Source organism: Actinia tenebrosa, unplaced genomic scaffold, assembly GCF_029948245.1.
Source record: "Actinia tenebrosa isolate PJP-AT-01 unplaced genomic scaffold, QUT_ActTen_1.0 PGA_scaffold8__29_contigs__length_14323225, whole genome shotgun sequence".
Taxonomy (NCBI): Eukaryota; Metazoa; Cnidaria; class Anthozoa; order Actiniaria; family Actiniidae; genus Actinia; species Actinia tenebrosa.
In genome coordinates, this window is record NW_028292585.1 from 1,774,778 (window position 1) to 1,802,307 (window position 27,530).

The 27,530-nt window shown below is 36.8% G+C and overlaps 2 protein-coding genes across 2 annotated transcripts; one reads left to right on the forward strand and one right to left on the reverse strand.

The window, feature by feature from the left end:
* The first annotated feature begins 160 nt into the window (after window positions 1-160).
* LOC116288966 (calcineurin subunit B type 1) lies at window positions 161-15,278 on the forward strand. Its single transcript, XM_089024247.1, has 6 exons — window positions 161-288; window positions 693-732; window positions 889-1,065; window positions 11,742-11,801; window positions 12,658-12,842; window positions 13,394-15,278. The coding sequence occupies exons 1-6, from the start codon at window positions 286-288 to the stop codon at window positions 13,439-13,441; spliced, it is 513 nt and encodes a 170-aa protein (XP_088880373.1). The 5' UTR covers window positions 161-285; the 3' UTR covers window positions 13,442-15,278.
* A 1,292-nt stretch (window positions 15,279-16,570) lies between these two features.
* LOC116289320 (calpain-9) lies at window positions 16,571-25,266 on the reverse strand. Its single transcript, XM_089024104.1, has 18 exons — window positions 24,985-25,266; window positions 24,328-24,653; window positions 23,593-23,764; window positions 23,293-23,382; window positions 23,105-23,205; window positions 22,726-22,803; window positions 22,437-22,625; window positions 22,221-22,353; window positions 21,739-21,956; window positions 21,278-21,317; window positions 21,119-21,193; window positions 20,468-20,525; window positions 19,764-19,800; window positions 18,543-18,564; window positions 17,834-17,902; window positions 17,521-17,599; window positions 17,215-17,331; window positions 16,571-16,817 (listed from the first exon to the last, which is right to left on the reverse strand). Exons 1-18 carry the CDS (start codon window positions 25,150-25,152, stop codon window positions 16,591-16,593), a joined length of 2,199 nt encoding a protein of 732 aa, XP_088880230.1. The 5' UTR covers window positions 25,153-25,266; the 3' UTR covers window positions 16,571-16,590.
* Between the last annotated feature and the right edge of the window lie 2,264 nt (window positions 25,267-27,530).

A 27,530-nucleotide genomic window follows, 5' to 3' on the forward strand; every position in this document is an offset into this window, starting at 1 on the left:
AAGTCAAATTTTAAAGGGTCAATCTAGAAAGGAAAGGGAAAAAAGAAAAAGAAAAAAAGAAAAACATATTTTCAAAAACTTATTGTTGGGCTTACTGTGTAATTTTTTCCAACTTCCCCGGATGGAACCATCTCCAAGCCCTCTCCATTATAGTGAGCCGCGGGGGAGCTGTTAGCTTTTGACTTACAAGAAACAAGCCATACGCTTTATAGCAGCAGCAAAACTGTTGATTGCTGTATTTAAACACTAAAACCTGCACCTAAACTAGGTTTAAACTGAAGCAAAATGGTACGTATCGACTCAATGATGTCTCTGCTTTACTCTTTATTTAATCGTTCAAATGTTTGCTTCGCGATGTGGTGTTTTGGCCCAAACTTTGTCTGCTCTCAACTTCAAACGCGATGTCGTTTCTGGCTTCGCGTTTCGAGAGTTTTTTGTTGACATTTCGTAATTTTTAGTAACAGTGTTGCTACTTGGGTTTGGTTTAAAGTGTTTGTAGTACTGATCTTGCATTGTGTGTATCAAATCTCGAATATCAATGATAGAAAAGTAATTTTGATGAAGAAATGCTCAAGCTGAACGAGTCAATTTGGAAGTTACTTTACACTGATGCTGTTCATATTTTTGCTGCTTAGGAAGCGTAGAATTGCTCTTACATGGTCTAAAAACCTTTTCTGTATTTGTCTTCACAGGGAAACGAAGCTTCTCTACCATCGGATATGGTAACACACTGTAAGCCTACGATCAAAGCGATATATGCACTTACTAAGTGATCGAATTATGCAAGCCGAACGAAGAACAAGCGATCCCTAGTCCAACCAATTTACCGTGTTTGCTTATCGTTTTTGCAGTCTAACTCTTTGTGTTTCGTCTCTTTGTTCTCTGTAGTTGATGCTGATGAGATTAGGAGACTTGGAAAACGATTTCGAAAGCTTGATCTGGATAATTCTGGTGCCCTTTCAGTCGAGGAGTTCATGTCGCTCCCAGAACTGCAACAGAACCCGCTTGTCCAAAGAGTCATTGATATTTTCGACTCTGACGGGAATGGAGAAGTTGACTTTAAAGGTAAGAAATAAAATAATTGTAAGTCAACATGCCTACAAAGCTTACGGAAGACAACGGTAGTTTTAAATATGGTTCAATGGATTCGTTTAATTTTCATCTTGAGATGAGCTGCTTTGTCCAAATTTGAGACTCTCGCCATTTTAAATTTCCCACCGCCTCGAAAAAAAAACCTAATACAAGATTTCTAGAGTTCACCCTAAAGGTAATCTGAAAAACCATAGCCCAAGGACTGGGCGTATCTTAGCTGTCTAAACACAACCAAACAAACTGTTTATAATCGAAGGAAAAGCGTTACTTCCTTCACAAAGTGGAAGACTATTTACTGTCTTTGTCCGTCATTGAGAAACGATAAAAATAAGAGACTTTCTCGTTTTTGCACCTGTCTGCTCTTGTCATTTCCTTAACCCTCACTAAGAACAAACTTTCATTTACCCAGCGTTTTTAATAAAAAACTAAGTTTTTGGTGTCTAAGTTTTCTTTGTTTTGTTCAAATATAGTTAACTATTCAACTTTATAACTATTGTTTGTTTATTTTTGTGGGGTCTTTCTGTGTATCCATCTCAAAATGTTGCAGACACGTTGTTGTTATTAGCAAAATCGCTTAATATCAAATGCGTTTAGATGATACTAGAAGCAATATTACTGAGCAGATCGTCTTCTGAGAGTTAAGATTACCATAGTCCTTCATAGATTAATACTAATGTCCAGACTTGAGAACTATTTAGGGAAATCTTAACAAACTAAAACCACTACCAATCAGTATAGTAAACCATATTTCTGATGAACAACTGTAGATCTCATGATGCCTTGATTTATTAACAAAATCTTTTCTTAAGCTTATCGTCTTTATTTTGATTGTAATCAACACTCCTTTCAATTGAATACTGTATGCTAAGAGGAAAACTATTGCACAGAAAAAGGCGTAGCCATTTGTTATAGAAGTAAACTATGCTATACTATTCTTCATGTAGTCACAACATAGTAACTTGGGCTATATATCTTTACCTAACTTTTGAGGTATAGAAGTACAAAATATGTCTATCATTCTCTTTCCAGTGATACTTTTACTGGGAGCATATAGTGCTTATGTATATATGTATACTCCCTAAAATCTATAATATGTTTGACTAAATTCAAACTTAATAATCACTTAAGAGTATCAAAATAAATCAAGTCACAACCAAACTGAAAGCATTCCTTACCTATTTTACAGCAATTAGGAAATATCTGTCCTTATTTCCCAGATGAGCGATTCTGTAGAATTTTTGATTTTGCTTGTAGGATGTCAGCCCAATATTTACCTATATGTTATAAACGTTAATGGATTTTAAAAATTGCAACTTTAAAGCTGTTCCATAAAATTGATACTGGTTTGACTGTCACGATTATGGTTTTTGGTGAATATTAGAAAACTTAATACTCTGGAAGAATATAATTTATACCATAGATATGTATTCTAATTTCAGCCATTTGTGAGGATAACATACCATATTTGGTTCTTGTAAATGCAGTAATCACGTATTTAAGAATAATTTTACGATTAACTAGGTTTTTTATTAATATGTTGTGACTAGGTTAATGTTTGTTTTTGTTATGATGACCTTGATATACCTGATATACTGTACACTTTCTAAGTACCATACCATATGTTGTTCATGTTAGGATATGAAGATAATGTATAGAACTATGAACAATTTATGCATTCTGATGTACTATCTTGTGACATTATACCATGATTACTATAGTCTAGAAATTGCCAGAAATAATGTCAATTTATCTAGTTGGCGTTGCAGTTCATTTCGTGGAGCTGTTTTAGGTGAGAAAGTGGACAGACCATCTTGAATATTTGTTTCCATAGACAGTCCCAAAATGCACCATATGCCAGCTCGGCCCAGTTTTTTCCTCAACCTCCAAAATGGCTGATTAAGATTAATAATAATTATCGGCACCAACTCTGCTATACATACACCATCACCATCAACTTTTTTTAAACATTTATTTGTATTATCAGTTTTATTATTATCTTATTATTACTATATTTTATTTTTCTCATTATTATTCATAGTTCTGTTAAGATTATGGCATGTTGGTGACAATGATATCATCATGTAATCGACAAAATAATAATTTAAGAAGCTTTTTTTTACCAAGTTTGAGGCTTAGGCAGTGGGGAAGATTGGTCAAGTTGATTTTTAAAGCTCTCAATTAAGGATTTCAACTTACTGCAGAGGTAACCAATCAGACTGCTTCATTTTCACCTGCTCTGACTAGCCATTGAATCTTACAGTTTATTTTAAAACCATTCATTATTGTTATATAAACAAACATCCATAATAATATTGGTTGGTTTATTAAGGTATAATCCACACCAGTAATAATTACAATAAGCCGAAAGAGTCAATAACTGTTAAAGACGATAGCTTTTTCGTGGTGCAGCCTTTATTAGACCACACTTTTATCATCAAAGTGAAGTTGAGGTTTATAAGACATATTATAGTCTAATACAAAAACATTTTTAAGAAAAATACTTGTTATGTAATGGGTACTCTCAATGGTCTGTGAGCAGCAACACAGTGACTAGTGTCTCCAGAAAAACAGTAAAAAAACAACATTTTCTACATTTCCAACCTGTGGTGGTTTTCTTTTTCTCCCCTAGAATTCAGAATACAATATATTGTACAGTATATGTTTGTTTGTTTGTTTGAGATAACCATTTCCCCAATACTTCATATTAAGGTTTCTTTTCATCTGTCATGCACAGATGCAAATAATTAGTATCAAATCCCGTTATGCTGAAGTGTTTTAGGCAATCCCTCTTTACCAATGTTTGTTCAAACTGATATGTGTTATACAAGTCCACTCAAAGAATTGAGAAATGGGTTGAAATTACATGTTCATTAATCAATATAAATATACTTTTAACCCACATTTTGATTCATTTGAGACCTTTCATTCTTTACATTTCCTAGAAATTAATAATCGAACATGCCTGTCACTTAATTAATGCCTAAGTATTTTGAAATCCATTTGAAATCATTCTAAAAGAATCACATCTCTGTCAGACTCTGTTTTGTCAAAAAACTCAATTTTAAGATTCCCATTTTCTACAGGCAATGATTATAAGTAAAAAAATTAAGTGCAATATGAATGATTAGATATTTTGTTTTATAAACATGGAACCAGTTGATTTGAATTAGCTTCCAAAATAAATATTTAAAATAAAAAATGAAAATAATTTGTAAATTAACCAGAATGTTTTTATATTCATACTAGCTTCACAATTCCACATCACAGTACAACTTAAGAGGCTGTGCACGTAAAAACCGACCGGTGGGGTCGGACTCAAAAAATCGATTTCCCTGATTTTTTGCTCATTTGTAGGGTTTTACCATAGAATAACCAGAATGTATTTTTTATGTTTTCATTGTTTTTATTTCCCAAGAAAATGAGCTCCAAAGTTCGACCCAGCTTGGAGGCTCAAATTAGCATCAATACAAGGGCTTCAAAACTCGTTGCAGAGCAAGGTTTTCTTCTTACATTATGAACAAATAAGCCAAGAAAACTTTATATCAATCATATGAGAACGATTTTGTGCAAAAATATTGACCTTTTTCTCGATAACGAATTTCTGGCAAATTTTTGAACACAGTTTACTCGGCTCAACCTGGTTTTACCACTGGTCTTTAAATCGGAATATTTTAAAAGTGGCAAAGTTTCAAACCTAAAATTATACCAATTCTGATAGATCTAGCCCTATATTTCAACTTTATTGGAAAAAATTTGTCGGACAATGCAAAACGACTTTGCGAGGTTTCATTAAAGTTACTATATTTTGATCGTTTATTTAGCTGCCGAATCACTTCCGGTCTGTGAGTAAAATACAACAATTTACATATTTTGATCTCAAAAACAAGACAAAGTCACGAATAAATAAATTGTTTTGAGTGAATAAATAAAAAAGATAACTTAGGAAGAGAAATTGCCAAAGAATTACGCATTAGGCCTTCAATGACAGAAATTATAAACACTCACTGGCGAGACCACTGCCGTGATCCATTCTCCGTTGTATAAAAATCTCTCTCGACTACCACATCGCGAAGCAATTCCATAATAAAAAAAGGATAAATTTTGCCAGGAAAACATACGAAGTACTGAAATAGTAGCAGTAGCAAGTTAAAGTTAAAGCATGAATTCGTCTTTAAAGTTAAAGCATGAACTCGTCTTTAAAAATCATTTAGAGCAATGTCTAATGGTCTCTCTGTGCAAGGCCAGCAAACAAGTCTGTCTGAAATAACTGTGCTTCTAATTATCTTGGCACCGTGCGTGCCAACCGGCATTTTCTTTGACGTTTTTACCCTCGAAGTTTACAGCAGTCCATACTAGCTTTTAATTTTCATATTGTTCTACTTAATCCACTTTATGCAGCAGTAACGATAAATAAAATTATTGATCAAGTCAAACAAAGAACTGAAATTTTATGAATAATACATTTTTATCTTGAGTAGGATTTTAGATTGAATAATTTTTTTCCCTCCAGTCTTCTATTTCTTTTTCTTTTTTGTTAGTTAGGGGTCGGGAAATCCCAGCATACTAAATTTCCAGATTGGGTGCTGTTGAAATGCAATTTTAAGTAAATCGACAAGTGAGAGATCAAAAGGTTTGAGGTTCGCATTCAATGGCAATAGGACATATTTCATATGACTGTTACTGAAAGGTTCAGTGCTGTGTCTTGCCCTTACCGCTTACATGTCTTAGCGCTTTAGTGGCCGTGTCCGCCTTTTTTTTTTTTTTTACATGTGTGCCGTATTTGATTGGATAAAGCCAAGACTTGCAGCGAACGTGATTCTTGATTTTTCATTTTTGGGAACGCTGTCTTCACTGCGTTCGTTTCGTGAGCTTTTCACAGCCATACGAAAACGCTCTATTACGACTAGGGCAACTCACTTGACTCAAGGGCGGATCCAGGGGGAGGGTCGGGGGGGTCGCGCCCCCCCTGTCATTCCTGAGGTCAAATGGGCTTCCTGTGGTAAAAATGCGACTGGGATTCCCTTGCCCACAAAATTTACCCCTGAGACCCCCCCTTCAAAAAACCCTGGATCCGCCCTTGTGACTGTTTTAGTACTGAACAACTATTAGAATAGACCTTTTTCATACCGCGCGGGGACTCGGCACTGGAGGTATGGAGACACCGCCCTGCTAGATGCTTGCAGGCGTTTTACAATGGCGGCTTTTGATGAGGTTTTCGATCTTTGACAGATGAGACATTCGTAAAAAAGAAGAAAAAAAACGGCAGTCAGTTGCAACAAGAGCACTCCTTGACCATTCCCGCCACTTTTTCTAACAGAACTTTCTTGAGATCTCTTGACTTGAATGGAATGTCAAAGTGCCGGCAGATGTATCGCAGCATACTAACATTAAAGGAAGAAAGGAGGTCGTCTTCGTAATATTTACAGAGATTGTAAACGTCGTAAACGATAGGATGTCTAACGCCTAATTCCTCCAGCACTTCCTCAATGACTTCATAGCGTTCCTGATCGTTAATTTCCTCTTCTTCATCTTCTACAGAGGTAGGTGTTGCATCCACTCTTGTACCTTTTCGCCTCGATGAAGCTAAACGAGAAAAGAAGCCTTTGATCTGCGTCTTTGTCAGCCATTCAACTCTCTTGAACATTCTTTGGTTGTCAACGGTTTTTGCATTCCGCATATCCTTTGCTACTTGGTCTGCGTCGCATTTCTGACCTGTTTTCTCGCCAAGGTCGAACTTGCTTGTCAAGTAGCAATCTCTTACCTTTTGAGAAAATTGTGTTCCTCCACCTCGTACTTTATGTAGGGCCCATCCTTGCGCAACACTACTTGCTGTTCCCTGAACTTGAGTGCAAGTTTCTAATGTACTGCTTGTTTGAAGCCTCGTCTTATTTCTTTCAATCTGCATGGTAGTGAATCTACTCGCCCACCTCTTTCTAATCGTATCATAGACACTTACTGTCTCTTTCCTTTCTTTCTCAGCATGATCACCAACATCAATGTGGAGTTCCAGATCAGCAAAGGTAGCAAATAGTTTTTCACATCCAGGCTGTGGACAAAGAAGGTTTAGAGATGTCTCTTTGGATTCTGATAGGTCTTCGGCTTTCAACTTTAGAGCTCTTGATTGACTGATGTTAAAAAATGGCTGCTCAACTTGACGTTGCTTCTTGAGATAATTGCGTCAACGATTTATAAGAGACTATAGCTTTCCTGATCCTATCCCATGGCATTTCCAAATACGCACACCATCTTTCTCAAAGGCGAAATTGTGATATTTACTGAAGCAATCCAACTTATTCACCTTGAGTGTCTTGTTTGATTCTTGAACGGAGCAAACGGCAGCTGAGACTCCTTTAACTGGTCGTTTGAGCAAAGCAGTCCTGATGTCACTCGCATTGCTTATATCATGACCCTCGTTGCAGAAGGTTCCAACAGCCGTCTTCATAGGGCATAATATGCGATCGCACATGTCCTTGCCATCTTGTGGTTCGGAGTGATCAAACCGCTTTATAGTTACTCCAGTCCTCTCACTGATACCATGCAAAGCTGCAACTAAGAAATTGTTGTGGTAACAACCAGCTTCGTCTGACCTTAAGAAAACGTGAGATATTGAAGGCTGGATGTTAGACTTGAGCCAGCCAAGAAGATCTTCAATGATGGAGAGGACAGCATACCAGTCTTGGGTGCACTTGTAGAAGAGGTGAGCGTACGTTTGGACTTCAACATCTTCACTACTTTCTTCAGGTTTCAAGACGATGATACTAATGTGCCAACTTAGTCCACGTTTTCCATACCAGTCTGATTGTTTCTCTCGACATTTCATCTGCTGGAATTTCATTGCCCACTAGTCGAAAATTATCAAAGCCTCGTTGGGTTTCAGGTTTTGAAGAACCCTTTGCTTTGCACTTTCTTGATTTATTGATCTAAGTATGTGGGACTTCCAGTTGTAGATGCTCTCTTTACTCTTTTTCCAGTCATGTAGTAGGTCTTCTTGCTGATCGTCACTGTAAAATGAAATGGAAGGATTTTTGATTTGATTTTCGACATCTTTCAGAACTGAGTTCAGTGAGTCGCACTTGTCACACTGAACGTTGTGAGTCTGCTTGCATGTAGCACTAAATGCTTTATCCTTTTCGTCGCTTAGAGCGTAGTCACGACAGTGATCAGGACAACATGAATGACTATCCTGGCAGTGTACTCGATAATAATCAGTTTTTAGATAGCGTTTGCACTCATTCAGAAGCTTCTTCATGTCACAGCACCAGGTTTTTGAAGCCCCTAAAGATTCCAGATCATCTACTATTTTCTCGAGCGAATCAAATCCAACAGCTCCCTCTGCCGCCGTGTTATCAGTCGAGACCTTGCAAAGATTTTCTCTGGTATCTTCCCATGTGGTTTTTGTGCGAGACTGCAGTGGTGAAAAATCTAGACATATTTTAGATGCTAGTGATGCCATACCTTGGTTGTACAAATCAAGTACCTCTTGGTCTACGACGCTCTGGTTGATATTTCCTTCTGACTCCAAGATGTCGTCATCAGCCATGCTGCTAGGTGTCCAACAAGGATCACGTCTTTTCATGGGTGTTGGCAGTACCAGTAAAACTTTCTCTATACTGTGAACCTGGGCGATTCCTAACAAATTGATCAGTAAATACGTAAGGAGTAATCTTCAAACCAAACAAACATAAATAAATAAAAAACAAACACTCAAAAAGAAAACAAACGAACAAACGAAAACTTACCGTAGCACATAGGTATTTGCTTTCTCCGGGGTGAACATTTCTTTCTTATCCTCTGAAGAAGCAGGGAAGGGTTGATTTTTGACTTCTCTCTTGTGTTTTTTGCGACAGCTAGAGCATATTGCTGTTAAAACGCAAATTTTTCTATAAGAACTCAGGGGCCGCACAGAGGGAGGGGTTTGCCCCCCTCCCACCCACCTTTTACCTTTTTCCATACTATTCTCTTATATTTTCCAATATTAGCCCCCCCCCCCCCCACTTTTTCCCATGCTAGTCTCTTACATAGCCCCCCTCCCCCCCCCCCGGACAACTGCATGAGTGTCACAATTTCTGCAGACTACCCGCTTTTTTCATACTTTTCGTGGGCGGATTCAGGGATATTTCCGATGCCGCTAGCCAAAAGTGAATAAATTCCTATTTTACACCCTTATGAATGAATGATAGAGTGATCCTGTCAAAATTTTGAACAATTCAATAGATTTCAATCTTAGGTAGATACTTATTGAGATAAGGTCGTCCCCCTCCCCAATCACTCCTGGCCTCACGCTCACACTCACCCCCTCCACCCCCCTCCCAAAACCTCACCCCTCAGTAGACTGTTACCTAGTCGTGTCCCATAATAAATTCAATTTATTCGAGATGACTTCGACTAATGAAATAGCAAGTAAATCATGTAATTCAACAAACTAGCATTCAATAGTTTGACAACTGCATTTCATTCAAATGATATAATTACGTGATCCTAGTGGAACTGTCATTCCAAACAGGTTGGTAATTTCTCTCGAGATGTCCTGGCCAATGACATCGCGTCCTTTGACTATAGATGACAAACCACTGTGAGCTGGATACTGGCATGATCTAGGTGGTCTCCAAAACTTTCCCAGTCCATATCTGTGACGAGGACAAACACGGAAGGTCTTTGTTGCATCAGAAGATATGTTTTCTAAACCGGCCCTCTGGAAAATCAATTCATATTCTATCAAGTCAGAGCGCGATAGGTGACAGCTCTGAAGATTACCTTTTACATCATCACGACATGTGTTTAAGAATAGTACTTCCGTATGACCATGGGATGGTCCACAGTCTCTAAGAAAAGTATTGTTTTTGAAGGAACATGTAGTCGCCATTGCAAACTTCGAAAACCTTAACTCAGCCTTCGGTCAGCAGTTTTCGAACTGACTTGCTACAGCTTCGCGGCACGCGCGGTGCCAAGATAATTAGAAGCACAGTTATTTCAGACAGACTTGTTTGCTGGCCTTGCACAGAGAGACCATTAGACATTGCTCTAAATGATTTTTAAAGACGAGTTCATGCTTTAACTTTAAAGACGAATTCATGCTTTAACTTTAACTTGCTACTGCTACTATTTCAGTACTTCGTATGTTTTCCTGGCAAAATTTATCCTTTTTTTATTATGGAATTGCTTCGCGATGTGGTAGTCGAGAGAGATTTTTATACAACGGAGAATGGATCACGGCAGTGGTCTCGCCAGTGAGTGTTTATAATTTCTGTCATTGAAGGCCTAATGCGTAATTCTTTGGCAATTTCTCTTCCTAAGTTATCTTTTTTATTTATTCACTCAAAACAATTTATTTATTCGTGACTTTGTCTTGTTTTTGAGATCAAAATATGTAAATTGTTGTATTTTACTCACAGACCGGAAGTGATTCGGCAGCTAAATAAACGATCAAAATATAGTAACTTTAATGAAACCTCGCAAAGTCGTTTTGCATTGTCCGACAAATTTTTTCCAATAAAGTTGAAATATAGGGCTAGATCTATCAGAATTGGTATAATTTTAGGTTTGAAACTTTGCCACTTTTAAAATATTCCGATTTAAAGACCAGTGGTAAAACCAGGTTGAGCCGAGTAAACTGTGTTCAAAAATTTGCCAGAAATTCGTTATCGAGAAAAAGGTCAATATTTTTGCACAAAATCGTTCTCATATGATTGATATAAAGTTTTCTTGGCTTATTTGTTCATAATGTAAGAAGAAAACCTTGCTCCGCAACGAGTTTTGAAGCCCTTGTATTGATGCTAATTTGAGCCTCCAAGCTGGGTCGAACTTTGGAGCTCATTTTCTTGGGAAATAAAAACAATGAAAACATAAAAAATACATTCTGGTTATTCTATGGTAAAACCCTACAAATGAGCAAAAAATCAGGGAAATCGATTTTTTGAGTCCGACCCCACCGGTCGGTTTTTACGTGCACAGCCTCTTAAAAGGGTGTCTTCTCTCTTCACTTTCACAATCATCTTTCCATCAAGGCCTTTAATTTTCTGTTATATACTTTGAATGGTCTCCCACAATGTTAATTATTGATCACCAGAAACTCTGTTAATAACAGTCTTGAATTAGTGAAAAAAATATCCAACTTCAAAACATCTTATCTTAAATTGATTCAAGATGAAAATTTTAAATAATTTGTTAGCGATAGTTTTTATTTTTGACAACTAATCTATTATTTCAAGTGAAAATTTTTATTATTTTCTTTGCTTGTAGTTATAATATTGATGTTTCTTATCAATAGTCTTAATTAAATGGGTTCCTTCATTTCCCTAATATAGGTAGTAAAGATAATTTAAATGTGGTCATATTATTACCTAGGTTGCTACAGAATTCCAGTGTTTATCAGGGATTTATACTAAAATAAGTCAACATTACTCACAAACGCTTCAAAATAAAGATTGCAGAATTGTAAATTTGAGACAAAGTTTTTTTTTAAACAAAGGGGATTTGGTTTTTGATAATTCCTTGCAGCTTGTCAAACGATGTACAACTGTGCAGACACACCCTGCTGAAGTCTTTATTCCATCACCACCTATATTTTGTTATTTAAAATATCCAGTTATATGATCTATTTATAAAAAGTTTAAGATGAACATTTAGTTCACACTTTCTTTTTTCCCCAGAATTTATAGAAGGAGTTTCTCAGTTTAGCGTTAAAGGAGACAAGGAATCAAAACTTAAATGTAAGTGTTTTATAATTTGTTAAATTTTTCCTTGACAGCTGAATTAATACATGTGCAATGAGAAACACTGAATAGACTAGACACTGTCTGTTCTAAGTTTGGTGGCTGCATTAAACCATGAATAATAATGAAGGTGAAGGTGCCAGCAGAAGAGGCTATAATCTATACTAATTTATTGGCAAATCTCACAAGTTCTTGCATTTTTCATGGTTTGAACTTAATTTTGAAAATTGGAAGCTAAAAAAATTCTTAAGTGGGTTTCAAAGTTAGGAGCAAAAATATATTACTTCTGGTTCTTTCTTTTCTTTCTTGGAAAATCACAAATATCGTAGATATGAGGATGATGGGAAAAAAACAAAAAAGTAAAAAATAACAATGGAAGTTAATAAATTTTAACGTTCAAAACATGCAAGGTTTATTTTCTACCAGCTAAATGGAAAATCAACAACCATTTTGCCAATTTGCTTGTGAAACTAATGAACCATGTTTCTACTGTAAAAACCCCTTTCAAAGTAATCTCAGATGTAAGGCTATTACAAAAAATGCGAACTAAATCTTTTAATTCCAGACTATGTTTTATTGGAGCCATTTATTTTTGCAGTCCAGTATACTAAAAATCATGTTTTCTGATTGGTTACACGAAACCTGGGATGATGAATTGCTAAACAACAGAAAAATAATTTCAAACCAGATAAAAATTAATTTGGAAAAAAAGAAGTATTTAACATTCTAAAGTGGGTCCAGAAAGGGGAAAAGGATGCTCTCTCTCTTGAAAAAGGACCTCAGCCTAACAGTCCATATATTTAAGACCTTCTGGCCAGTCAATAACCTCTATATTTTCATTGGAATGTTCCAGTTGCTTTTAGGATTTATGACATGGATAACGATGGATTGATTTCTAATGGAGAATTATTCCAAGTCTTGAAAATGATGGTTGGTAATAATTTGAAAGAAACACAGCTCCAGCAGATAGTAGATAAGACAATACTAAATGCTGACAAAGATGGTGACGGCAAAATCTGCTTTAGTGAATTTTGTGCTGTAAGTAAAAATTTAAATTTAACATCACAGCCACAGTCACAATGTTCAGCTTTTTCGTTGGGTAGCAAAAACAGTTTACATTACCATAAAAGATTACTAATTCAGACCATAGAATATTTCATTGATAAGAAACCAAAAACCAATATTTCTGGAATTATCCTTAACTGTTTGTCTGGGTTTGCAGGATTATGAAAATAGGATAATAGGCGATTTCATTAACAGTATTGCTGTAATGAAAATGTATGATTCAATACGTTACTGACACTCGATTGGCTTTCTCTCTTAACCAATCAAAAAGCAGTAGAAATATATAATCCAATTGCAATGCAAATACAGTGACCATATGTTTCACCTCTAGCAGTCCTTATGACACTTGATTGGTTTTCTCTCTGAGTCAATCAAAAAAATTAGAGCGGCAGCCAATCACAATGCCTGAACATAAAAGCCATTTCAAAGTTACATTAAAAGCCATGATGTTGTAACAACCATTATGATAATTGAGATGAATCAAACTGGTTCCCATTTTTAACCGGAATTAATTTCTTTTTCAGATTGTTGGAAACATGGACGTTCACAAGAAAATGGTTGTAGATGTTTGATTTTGTACAACAGAAGACTCTAGCTCTGTATTATTTATTTATAGTCTAATTCCATCAGGCAAGAACAAGCAAGGACATGCTGCTTCAATGTAAGAATGTGCATACAGTGCTATGCAACATGAAGCGACTACTGCAATTGTTGCAAAAAAAAAGGGGGGGGAGGGAAGGAACTCTTAAGACAGCTACTCATTCTCTGTAACGTTATTGTCTTCTGTTTTACTTTGTCTATAAAAACTCGCCTATAAATTCAGATGCAAAGTATAAATCTAAAATCAAATTTCAACACAAGCTGAGTTTGTAGGCTAGTTAAAATGTGAATGTGTTTTTATAAGAATGCATTCTTTGCGACTTGTACTTGTATCTCGTAAACAGCTTATTTCCCATAATTCTGTGTTGCTTTATTTATATTTACTTTTGATACACTTTCGATAAAAAGTGTTGAAAAAGAAACATTTACTTCTTTAAAACATGTAGTTCCAGGAAGGAAATAACCATTCTTCCCTCTTGGAAAAGGGATAACTGATATAATCAGTTTCCAAAAAAACGTAAGATTTTCTGAAAAAAAGAAAGTATTCCCGAATCAAATCCTCTTATTTTCATAATTAATTTTTGATTTATCCAAACCATTGAAAATTCAGTTACTAGAAACAAAGAACGGACCCAGATGACTGGAAGTTTATCTAGTTGTCCAGCTGATTATGAAAAAAATGGCCGAATTTCCATTCTTCCTCCTTTGGAGAATGTGTGGATATTTCCAGGAAGTATGCGAATTCTGTATGACCCATGAACATTTTTTCTTGAACATGAAGAAAATATTGGTATTTCCAATACCAATACTTTACCCCATTTAAGTAGTAAGCATATTGCTTCAATATTTTTGACATTGCAGTACACTTTGAAAGTCAACAAAAAAAAGGTTTTTTATCATTCTTTTCTTTTCTCCTGAATTCGAAATAGTTGCTATTTGCTTTATGATGCCCATAAAGTGCTTTTTTTCATGTGTCCATACAGAACAGTAAGCTTTGACAGCCAAGCAAGCGAAATTGAATTTAGGACTACATTTAAATGATTACCAGATTAGTTACATTATTGTTATAAAAGTCTACACAGCAGTGTCAGTCATGCAGTTCAAGTTATAATCTTTTCTCTATTGAGCTGGATGGCTGTCCATGTGTCACTCAAGCACTTGTGAGGAGGTGTCTGATTGTCCATGTGTCAGTCAAGCACTTGTAAGGAGGTGTCTGGCTGTCCATGTGTCAGCCAAGCACTTGTAAGGAGGTTTCTGGCTGTACATGTGTCAGTCAAGCACTTGTAAGGAGGTGTCTGGCTGTCCATGTGTCAGTCAAGCACTTGTAAGGAGGTTTCTGGCTGTACATGTGTCAGTCAAGCACTTGTAAGGAGGTGTCTGGCTGTACATGTGTCAGTCAAGCACTTGTAAAGAGGTGTCTGGCTGTACATGTGTCAGTCAAGCACTTGTAAAGAGGTGTCTGGCTGTCCATGTGTCAGTCAAGCACTTGTAAGGAGGTGTCTGGCTGTACATGTGTCAGTCAAGCACTTGTAAAGAGGTGTCTGGCTGTCCATGTGTCAGTCAAGCACTTGTGAGGTGACTGACTGTCCATTTGTGTCCATAAAACATCTTTCAAGAGCTGTCTATGAATTTCTGTGCTCCCTGTTGACAGCTAAACCTTGGAAATATCCTTTTTACCAAAGTTCTATGAATAGCATATTTAGTAATTTTTTGTATATTCTTAATTTTTATGTTAATTGTAACCTAGCTAATGTAATGTACTTCAATTATTACTTACAAGGTGTAAATATAAATACCCTTCAAAGCTGACTGACTTTTTCTTGTCTTTTTATATTCGGCTTCAAAAAAGCTTGGTGAATGTTGCACTGCATGTTGTTTTTCAAGCTTGAAATGTTTTATATTCATATGTAAATAATATCAACACAGAAGACAATATACTGGAAAAGTGTGCAGACAATGTTTGGTAAAATTCCAAGTTCTTGAAGCCTTTCTCTGATATTCACATTACCCGTAGGGCAATTTGGGCTTGGTAAGAGGCATGCAGCAAAACCTTCGCCAACCTTTTTTGAAATAGCTGTATAATGCAAACGTTTCCATGTAATATATACAGTATGAGTGGCTGTGTTGTATCAGATATGCAAACTCAAGGCGTAGCCAAGAGTTTGTATATCGGATACAACATGGACACAAAGACTGTAGATTGCTTGTCAAACGTCTAGGTTAGTTCCTTTGTGTTTCACTAAAATTTTCAAAATTAAAGTGAATCTGGCCAAGAAAATACAACTTAAAGTTCATGCAAATGAACACAGTTTTGTATCAGATTTACAACGCTCTTCACATTCGTGATTTCTGTTGTGTTTTCCTCATGAATTATTAATGTGTTTGATATGCAAAGTTAAGATTATAAGAGTAACTTAAAAAAGTGAAGAAAAAATGATTAGATCCCATTCCTGTTTAATTATCATTTTCCAAATTTCATTTCCCATTTTTACTTATTGATTCTTTTTTGCATTCAAAATATCTTAAAGGTATTTTAGATTTTTGAACACATGATGATAAAAATTATAAGAATAACAATAGTGATAAATTGTTTTTTAAATAACAAAAGAAAAAGTATTACTAGTAAAAAAATATTTTAAAATATTAATTTTTAAACCATTGAGTACCAATAATTCAATAAATTCTCAACCAAAAAGATTTCACAGATATAACAAAATCCTTTAAATCACAGATTAATTGAAATGCATATTTCCCAAAAATAACCAACACTTGATTTACATAGAGCTTGTCATCTTCTGTTATCTGTCATATTTTCCATCATGGAGCTATTCTTGTTGCTATAGCGACCGATCCATGCAGGTATCACGTGAACACTACGTCATACTGTCAGTGTTGCATCGATAAACTAAATGAGAAAAAAATTTATAAAAAGTTATATATTTAGAATAGTATTTAGTTAATACCGTTTTAAGTCAGAAACAAAGGTATTACTATCAAGTTGATATATAGTGCAAACAAAATAAGTGAACGCGAGTTATTTTAGAAAAGGTTTTGTACGACTTTGCGAAAATGTAGGTGCGAGAAAATTTCGTTCAGTTAATTGGACCTTGAAGGTATAGCGTTATAAAATGATAGGCACTAGATTAATTAAGCGCCGCCATTGGTTCAGCAGCGTCTTGATTCTTTCTGGTCGCGGAGGAGGATGAGGGAACTGGGGACGAGAGGGAAGGGGAGGCCAAAGTGGACGATCAAAATAATGTAAATTGGGAGTATCCCGATTTACCTGATCCAATGTGAAAGTTGCTTTCTTGGGGGACCTGGAATCTGTGCTGTTCTTTTGAAACGTGTCTGTAATGAAACCAAATATGTAAATGCATCAAGCTCATGATCAGTCAGTGATTATCAACGAATAGTCTAAGGCTAATTTTAAACTTGAATATTGGAGAAAGGACGAAATTCAGGATACTGAAAAACATCGTTATTGCTTCCGCTTTGGCGATTTTACTTCCGCTCAGATGTCAATGAATATCGTCTCATAATAACTGGTCACTAGACCTATCACAGCGCGCGAAACTCTATATTCAAGTCTTGAATTGGGTACTAAAACTTATAATCTATGTTACATACAGACTATCCAGTGAAGTTAATTTCAATGATACATTTTTTTTTTGGAACAATCAATATTTGCCAAAAGGGAGAAAGAGTAAACAATGCATACTTGATATTAAAAGATATTATTCCTTACCAAACATAACAATTACTCGTACTACTATTTGTATGAAGGTGTCGAACGAGATCGTTCCCTTCTTGTTGTGGTAGCGAAGAACTACAGAACTGAGAGCTGCGTTGCTCAACTGATACCCTAAAAAAGAAATATTGGGCACTGGTTTAAAATGTTCTGCGCATGCGCGGGAAATTGGCGGGAAAACGCCTTTTTTTCCTTTGAGCTTGCAATTGGTCAGCAGCACAGGAGGAAAGTGACCAGAAGAAACGCAGGCCAGATTCAGCAAAAATGGAGAATACAAAAGGTTAGGAAGTCAAAGGAACTCACCAAGGCCTTTCAAAGCGTTACGAAGCTCAAAGAAATTCATATCTCCGCTGTCATCTCTGTCATACGTATGAAACTGTTTCTGTAGATATTTAGAATTCTTGAAAAAATGCCATTTTTTAATAGAATTTCAATTTATTAAGTATAGATATCCGTTCCAAGTCTATTCCCTTGAGTTATGTCACCGATCGGTACGTACCGCTTGAGGAGATACAGTAATGTCGATTAGATTCAAGGACACGTGGAAAGAGTGAGCAGTAGGTTCATCTCAAAATATTCTAGATTGATAAAACGAAAGATTCTTGGATATAGTTACCTCCCATTTGAACAAAAGTATTCTTAAAGCACGAAATTCATTGTAACCCAGGGCACCAGATCGATCCGTCTAGAAATCTGAGTTAAGTCAGCCAAACAAGTTCATTTTATATTCATTATTTGACAAAGTCTGGTCACGAACTCGTTCCGCTTGGAATAGACTTCTTTACCTTGGGCGTAATGTTTTTGCCATTTCAGACCACGTGTCATTCTCTCGAGAATAAGATGCTTTGCTTGAGTAGTATCCATATTCATCTTGAACAAAGAAATGATACTCTAGGGAAGTACACGTGGTCTGCAATGGGAAAACATTGCGCCCAAGGTAAAACGTATTCAGTGAATATCGCTATAGAAATCCCTTGAGTCTGTTCTTGGTATCGCGTGACGTCATGGCCACCATGTTGCTATTGGTGAATAGCTATATTAGCCGTAAGAAGTTATTGTTACCTTCTACTATTTTTATTAAAAAAACTTCGGCTTCCGAATCTGAAACAACCACTAGGCTGATCAAAGCCCGTTCACGTCTTACTCACAGATGGAATTGGAATTTGTATACACCAACATGGCTGCCATCCCTTTGCGGCTTTATCCCCAGTAGATTAATATTAATAAAATTTCACGACAGGTGTAGAGGGGGAGGGGTGGGGGTTGTTGACCTATTGATGCATGGGTGTTGACTATCTTTAACAGAGTAAATTATAAAAGGATACGTCGAACATGGAGATCATGCTCCTGAAAAAATAGCATGAGCATTAATAATAATACTAATGATGATCATGATGTTGATGGTGATGATGATGATGATGATGATGATTATGATTATTATGATGATCAGCATGGATAATGAAATAAGGTATTGACCAATCAGCGCGCTCGAAGCTCAATTGACCAGAAGTTTTCAATCCAGTCCTTTCATTATCCATGCGCGCAGCAGATTAAAGGCCCGATTACTCGGAGCAATTTTATCTGCAACTCAGTGTCTCGGAACGGAATTGCGACACAAGTTGCATGGAGCATTGCAGCGTGTTACCTGCAGTGCAATTTGGAAAAAAAATGTTTCGAGACAAATTGCAGCAATCGTTGCAAAAATTCACAGAATTCATTTCTACTTTTGGCAACAATTGCGTCTCCGTTGCAACTTGTCTCGCAACGCTATTGCGAGACAAGTTGCAGTGGAAATTGCTCCGTGTAAACGCGTCTATAGACACACACCGATTTCGTGTTTGCGCGCAACATCGCACGTGAAATCAGGACATTTACACGACACCAGAGAAAAACGTTTGCGCATGCGTGCATTTCAGCACGTTTTCTTAGAATTTAGAAGAGTTGGAGTGATAAAATAAATGTTTGTTTTCTCCGAGTATACCAAAATGTTCACGAGTATACTTTTGAAAACCCAAGATATTGTATTAACAAACTAATGTGAAAGAATTAGCCTTACGTTTCAAGCATGGACACTAAGTTTTGGTATTTTGTGAGTTCAATATCGCAGCGCACTGATTCTAAAAATAGCTTAAAGATTCGGACAAACATTGCATTCTGTTTAACCGCTACGAGGATTATACGAACCGATTTTATTATTTTTACTTAAAGCTACAATAATGACCCATGTAAACTAAGATCAACTGCGATCGGCTGTGAAAATTATCTGCTGAAAGTAAACTTGTAAGTTTGTTTGTCCGAATTTCGGCTTTGTCTCCGTTTTTATGACGTCACGGCTGCGCTGCGCTATTTCTCAGACATGTTTGAAAGTCAAATTTACATTATTTTTACAAATAGCATCAAGACCTTTAGACTAATTTGCATACGGACGGGCGCATGCGCAGACGTTTTTCACTCGTGTCCGTTTACCATACTAAATATCGTCATCACTTTTTACCTAAGATTAGCAATGTTATTAATATTATACTAACAGTTATAAATGACATTACCTGCAAGCCTCCAGGCAAAATTGATTGTTGTTGAGCTCTACAGAGATAAAAACAAACAGAAGAAAGTCAAAATACAATAGTTATGGATTTCTGAAGTTTGTTCATTAAAATGGACTCCTAAGCTTATATCTTTGCCTGGGTGTAATTTTTTTATATTTCATCAGCCAAAGTGCCTTATAGTCATTCTCTTGAAAATAAAAATCTTTGTTTGATTGGTATCCATATTCATGTGTCTTCTCGTGCGACAGGGCAGAAAAACGGTTTTTGGCCTTTCGCCATAAGGACAGCTTTACGTTTTAAGCTCAATATCTTGTAAACACGTTCTTTTGGAGCCAAATAGCAAAATTTCAAATGCGATCAAAATTTATTGAATGCATATTTGAGATATGAAGCCGTGTACTTTGGGCGAGGTGATATTTTGATCAGCAGAAAACTGACATTTTCGTGATTAATGATAAGTAGATTTACTTTAATTCGACAATATTTCGTCACAAGTTTCGAGCAGCAGTGACACAAATGAAACACTTAAAAATTTGGAGTATTAATTTCAGTTAAATAAAAAAATCGCGAAAGTAGCGGGCTTGTCGTTTTTCTGCCTTGTCTTCTCGTGCACAACCGTTAAACAAAGAAATGATACTCCAGGGAATTCGAATGTGGTCTGAAATGAGAAAACAATGCGCCTAAGGCAAAAAGGTCTATTTTACCTTGTCTGTATGTTCTAGATAGGATATCTTGCAGCTCATATTGATCAACTTCCCCGTCCTTAAATAAAGAAACAATCATATCAACAATCGTTAATCTCATACAAGCACAAATGGTGGTCTAAAGGTGTTTGAATGTCTACATTCATTCAACGACAAGTGGAAACCGTAAACCTCACAAAATATCAATGCGTCTTCACCATATTCAATAAACCTTGGTAACACTTGAAAGTCTAAAAAGTGCAAAAGTGTCTGTTGGTGGATAGTCAGACAAGAAACAAAAGTCTGCGATTTCCAAAAAATATAAAATTTTCAATTATGACAACAAAAAAATAATTAATAAATATTTTTTGTGCAAAATTTCAGCATCAAATCACTAGTAATGAACATGAAGATCAAAATTACAGGAAAAAAGTCGCAAATTCGGCGTAAAAACCTTTTTGCGATCCACGGTCCGACGTCCAGTCCAATCCAATTGATACGGTTCCAGATTTTCCAAAATGAAAAATTTTCAAAAATTCAGAATTTAGAATCTTAAATCAAATTTTAGAGGTTGAGCATGTCTTTGGTGAATATAAAGATTGTCTATACTCTTTCAAAACTTGAAAATTCGACAAAAAATTTCTTCCTCGAAATAAGTCGAACAGCCCCTACCTCTCCCGCAGCTCGATGGAAGTCATCCCAAAACTGGGTATCAATCTGACTGGCATCTTGTTGCGTTATTACGACCTACGACACGACGAAACAAAAAACAACAACAAAACTGAATAAAATAAGAGGACTAATGTAAAATTAAAGTTTTATTATTTGTACCTTTGGAACAAAGTTCATCTTAGTCGGCTGATCAATTTCCCTGTGAAATAAGAAAAAATATGACTTCTATATATCAAGTAATGGCTCTCCCGTGCACCATCGCACGGCACGGCATGGCACACAGCAGCTTATCTCATCATACAATGCCGCACCCCAACGCTCTATAACACACGTTCATATACCATATCATACTATACCAACCGCACCCATCGCACCTCATCATACCACAGCGTACCACAAGATTACACCACGCCGCACCGCAATAACCTCACAACATTGCCATACCACTCCTCGCATCACGCTAGGCTGCACAACACCATACGTCACACATACTGCGCAAAACACCACCCCAAACCACATCACACCAAACCAAACCACACCACACCACACCACACTACACACACAATCACAAAAACTGCATAACACAATATAGCACCTCACCACACCACGCCAAAATTCACCTGGCTTCATGTCGTTTCTCGGAAAATATTCTGAGCAAAAATTCAAGGTCTTGGTTTCTCTCGAAGGTTGATGGTACTATGAGGTAATCACCAGGAGAGAAATTATAGCGACATGTGATATCGCGCAACTTGCTAAATGACGTTGTCATAGCAACCGCTTTATTATGCTGGAAGAACTCTCGGTCGAAGCGGTCGTGATGTTGATCTTCCGATGGGATCTACGACAAAATGTAAAGGTCAAAAAAGTCAAGAAATGAAGACAGGAAAAATCAGATAATGTCATCGTTGGAATGACATCTTTTCTCATATCCTTTCGAATATGACAAGTTGAATGAAGGAGGATAGGGGAGCGAGAAAATATGAAAGGGAAGGGGGAAAAGGAAGTGGAAAATGGGAAAGATAAAAATGGGAGGAACACGGCGTGTCTCAAGATGAACGCCACTACAGAGCGACTTTGATATCGCTTTGAATTACTCACTCACCTCATAAACAGCAAATCCTATAGCTGGGCGTGTCGTTATGTTGCTACGGATTTTATGGTCGACTCGCATGAGAGAAACCACGATAGAGCAAGTGACTTCACCACCATTATCATCGGGGTCTTGAAGCTTTATTCTGGATTGCAATATATAAACAAATACAAAAACTTCTAAGTTTTAATTCGATCTATTGGCCGCCTAATCAATGGCTGTGTTTACCTGAACTGAGGGTTTGTGTGGAACGTTTCAATAAAATTCCTACAACCTCCAGCACTGACTCCTTTCTGCCATCGACCAGTTTCTTTTTTCATCTGCCACTGTTTTTTCTCATTGTCAAGTATGGAGTCTGGAGTCAGCATGCAAATCTCAAGACGAGAAAAGTTCCTTGAAAAATCATCAGCTGACATCCTTGATAAAGACAATGATAATAATGATATTTGAGATCTTGTGAGACCAGGCAAGGGGCATTGGGTTTGTTGGGTGGATTAAGTAGTACTGAGTGCCTTACCAGAATTCTCCATCATCATCAAAGTTTAGTTTCAATCGTTCTCTTTCTTTGGACGACAGCATGCTCCACTCAGAAGACCTAAAAATAATGATTAATTATATATTTTATTACATATCATCCGTTTTCTTCCTTCCTTCTATCCATTAATCGGTTCATTGTCCATTCATCCATTCATCCATCGATCCATCGATTCACCCATCCATCTATTCATCCATCGATCCATCGATGCATTCATCCATCCATCCATCCATCCATCCATCCATCCATCCATCCATCCATCCATCCATCCATCCATCCATCCATCCATCCATCCATCCATCTCTCATTGCTCATTTCCCATTCCATTTCCTCCATCTTTTCATTCATTTAAAACACCAACCTGTCTGACCAGGCTCCCTTCCATTCAGCTTCATTAGCATGGGGGTTTCTTATCCGTAGCAGTTCTACATCCGGTCTTCCTCGAATACAGGTTAAAGAAACCTGAAAACAATAGACCACAGCTTTTTACTATAAAGCCAAGAAATATAAACTGTTAAATTTAGCCATTTTCTTATTGATTTGAAATACCTTGGTCACTCCAGTGATGGAGTAAGCATGCTTAGTTATAAGCCCGTTATCAAGGTAACCTTCAACGCCTGAATTGGAGAGGCTTTGTGACTGGAAGAGACACAAACGACAACATCATCATCATAATCAATAATAGTATCATCGTCATAACCATCGTAGCATCATCATCATCATCAACACAATTATCATCATTATCATCATCAATATCATTAATATCATCATCATCGTCATCATCTTAATCATACCGTCATTTCGTCAACATCATCATCATCGTCATCACATCATTATCAAACTGATTACCTCAATGCTGCATCCCATCAGAGATTGTCTTTCATGAGCTTTTGATATGATATTAAACAGGTTCGACCGGTTTTGTTCATTAACATCTATAATCTCTATTACACCACCAGTAAAGTCTTGCAGCGCTTCGCTGATTCGTCCAAGACCCATTGCCTCGTATGATCCACACACCCTAGGGAGAAAATCCATTGGTTGACCTTCACCTTGTTAAAACTTTTAATCTATATCCATTCCATACATACCGATTTAGCTTGGGTACAATGTTTTATCATCTGAGACCACATGTCATTCCCTTGAGTATGCTAGACCTCTTTAGCTCAAGCGTAATGTTTTTCTATTTCAGACCACGTGTTATTCTCTTGAGAATAAGATTCTTTGTTTGAGTTGCATCCATATTCATGTGTCTTCTCATGCAAAACCGTCAAACAAAGAAATGATACTCTAGGGATACTCTATTCCTTCGGTAGTTTGCCAGCTATTGATTTTTAACTGGGAAAATGACACATAGTCTGAAATGGGAAATTATTACGACCAAATTTGTCCACCACAAGAATCGACAATCAAAAATAATAACAACATACAAACAAAGGGGAAAAAGTATTGGTGACACTCATTCTAACTATTATTGGATCTGTACAGTACCCAATGTTGCTTTGGCGAAGACAAGAAGGCTAGAAAAATCACAAGCTCTGAGTATGATGATGCTGAGAACTCAGTTTGCAGATTCGTACTTACTTCGCATAAGCTTTTTCAAGAAGTGCACTCCAAAACTCATTAGAATCACTTGAATGAGTAAAGTATAATCTTCCATTTAAAGTCAGCAAATAATCGTCAATGATTACTTCCTTCCATTCGCCAAAACGCCAGAAATTAAAGTGGAAGAAGCCACAGTACGAACCCTTCTCAAACGACTGGTTTCTCGGACAGACTTGGTCAAAGAGGGAAGGATTCATGGTTAGATCTGCCAAAGCAGCCACAAACCAGCAATTACGAATTGTTTCTTGAGCGACATCGGATATTTCGACTCCTTGAGAAAAGAAGTTTGGGGATTTACTAATTTCCTGAAATAAAAAAGTAGGAGTAAATAAGTTTGACCGGAATTAAAGACCTGCTTGTGGAAGTGCTTCTGGTAATTTAACTTCCGGCTTGGTTTTTTTTTTTTTTTTCCTTTTTGGCGCGAAAAATAAAGTCGAGCCGCGAGTTTCCTTTCCCGCCCAAATTTTCGGAAAGAAATCGTATCCGGAAGTTCGAATTTTCTGGGACCCGAAGCGATGACGAAGACAAAGTATCAGTTTATTTTATTCGCCTGCGTTTTTTTTGCCAACTTTCTTTCTTTGAAAAATCCTTCCGGTTTAAAAGCTATGAATCGAGGTACAAATTTAACATGCTTACTTGAGGTCGTTTCCAAACCAGTCTTCTTGTTTCTCTTCTACTAAAAGCAAGACTTCTTTCATTAGGAGGAAATTCCTTATCTTCGAAAAGTTGTCGAGAATTCAGTAGCTGTCTTTTGAGAGAAGCAGCTTTGTCTTGGTTTCTGGATCGCGTTGAACGGTTAGACATCTTCTTTGTACCCTGAACTTCAAAGGAGCTCAGCCTGCGAGGAAATAATGCAGAATAAAGTTGGTACAGGATCCTGAGATTTCGTACAATGAAACTGGAGAAAAGCGCTTCCCAAACGCCTTTTATTGATATGGAATGAGAGGAAAAAGGTAACAAAGTTCTCTTAAAACTTTCCAATATTCTTTTAATATATTCTATTTCTTGAATGTTTGTTTTGGCAAAAGAAAGGCAGAAAGACTTAAAGTTTGGCTGATAAATTAGAGGCAATAACACCTAAACATCAACAAAATTACAAAAACTTAAGCAAACAAGGTCAAATTTTTGCCAAAACGTTTGTCACTGGCCCCAAGTCAAATGAAAAGGTCTAAAACGATTTTAGATCCTATTATATATCATTTTAGATCCTATTATATATCATGCAACAAAACGAAAATACTTCGTCAATATGTCATGTAGGGGATTAGTTAGATGAATGAGATTTTTTTGAATTGTTTAAGCTTTATTTAACCCCCAAAAAACCTTTGAAAGGTCGAGGGCACCCACACATTGGGAGCCTTATTCATCGACGGTTTGGCACTTGTATTATTTCGAAATGTTTTAGGGCTACCAGTTGCCAATAATGCCTTGTTTTAAAACACCATATTTTCCGTTTACTGCGATTTTCATAAACATGCGAAGACTGTGTCTGCGAGCTGCACGCTGAAATTTTTTTTTGCTGCCGTCAATCAAACCTAATCAGTCGGTATCTTTCATATTTTTGACTGTAGGCAGCGAAATAACAAATTCCAGCGCACAGCTCCGAGACAAAGACAGAGTTCGCATGTTTATGAAAATTGCAGTATTACTCGATAGATAAAGCAGTTCAGTGATGACAGTATCTGGTTTCAATGGGGGAAATTAATTTAAATCCTCTGAGTCGATATTGAAAATATATCTTGATAGTTCTTAGTTGATTTAGCCTAAATGGTTCAGAGATGGCAAGCATAAATTCAAATTAAACTTTCTAGTTAAACTTTTCGTATTGTAATAAGTTCAGGGTTTAGTTAATGGGTTTCAGTAGGTTTATTTAGTGTACTTATTGCTTAATCAAAAGTTTCTAAACATATAATACTAAAGAATTACTTGCCTTGAATAATCTTGTCTTCACTGTGGTAGCGCTGTCTTGACCTATTTTTCCACGATGTTTTGAACAACGTCCTTTTAAAATCTAAATTCCCACGTGAAAGTAGTGTACTAGCTCGATTACTCTACCAAATTCTTTAAATACTAACTCACCAATTTATGCGAGGTTTCTTTTAAACATTCATTAGTTTTTTTGAACTAAACAATGTCCATTTAATCCCTTTATTTCAAATAAACCAAAGATTGATTGATATTTACATTCGTCTATCAACTTGAAACCTATATCCTTTTCGAGTTGAAAAAACTTTCGATTGAAATATATGTTTATTAGTAATTTATTCACAAATTATTGGAAATAGAATAGTCAATCCATGTTCATAAAAATTTTTATTTTTGTTTACAATATATCGTTGATCCTGATGTTAAGGTATATAGTTGTCGCTATATGCCATGTGCATGTCAAAAAGGTGCCAAATGGACTTTACTATAGTGATGTGTTAGGCTATGTCCACACTATACCGGATAGCAATCGTTGCGGTAGCCTGCAGAGCAGTCGTTCTTTTTAAGCCTGAATGTAATTTAGGCAAAGTTAAAACCGAGTCTAATCGGTCAGCGGTTAACCACCGAACAGCGTGGGGAGGGGGGGGGGGGGACCTCTTGATGGTTCAGGGGTATTGGCAGGGTTTGCAGTGTGGCAGCTTTGTCATTGTGTTGTTGTTTGAGCAAGCGGCAAATAATATTTCTCCCCCCCCCCCCCCCCTCCACCTCTCAGTCAGAGGACTAGGGTGTGATGGTAAGTATCTCCACCTCCTAAGGTATGACGCAGAGGAGGGTGATCAAGTCGCGTGAAGCATTGTGGGTTAAAAGTTTCATTACGCTTCATTTGCATTTGACCGTCGTTGTGTGAACATCTCCTGGCGAGAAAGTATTATGAATGTGAGCGGTGGACTGTGGCCCGGTTGCCATGGTCACCTCTGCGAAGGGGCGACCACTCCTTCCTCGTACCTGGCACTAATGCCAAACTTATCACTACGATGAGTTTTAATGATGGGTTTGAGGAAGAATCGGTGTTTTGGGGTTCCTGTTTCGACCGAAGGCCCGCGAAAAGAGAAAATGGGGACGTAACTCTCTTGTTTGCTCGGTTTCGATTTTCGCTCGGTTCTAAAGACGTTCCCCAGTTAGTTTTTCCCAAAACCACCAGAAACGCCTGCTTTGCAAGGCACGGTTCGGCTTCAAAAGTATACGGGATAAATACA

Coding starts and splice junctions, on each gene's coding strand:
- LOC116288966 (XM_089024247.1), top strand. Junction 1,066..11,741: donor TGGAGAAGTTGACTTTAAAG/GTAAGAAATAAA, acceptor TTTTTTCCCCAG/AATTTATAGAAGGAGTTTCT. Junction 12,843..13,393: donor GCTTTAGTGAATTTTGTGCT/GTAAGTAAAAAT, acceptor TTTCTTTTTCAG/ATTGTTGGAAACATGGACGT.
- LOC116289320 (XM_089024104.1), bottom strand. CDS start 25,152: ATGTCTAACCGTTCAACGCGATCCAGAAACCAAGACAAAGCTGCTTCT. Junction 22,626..22,725: donor GATGATGATGGAGAATTCTG/GTAAGGCACTCA, acceptor GTCTTTATCAAG/GATGTCAGCTGATGATTTTT. Junction 18,565..19,763: donor TTTTGCCTGGAGGCTTGCAG/GTAATGTCATTT, acceptor CTATTTTTTCAG/GAGCATGATCTCCATGTTCG.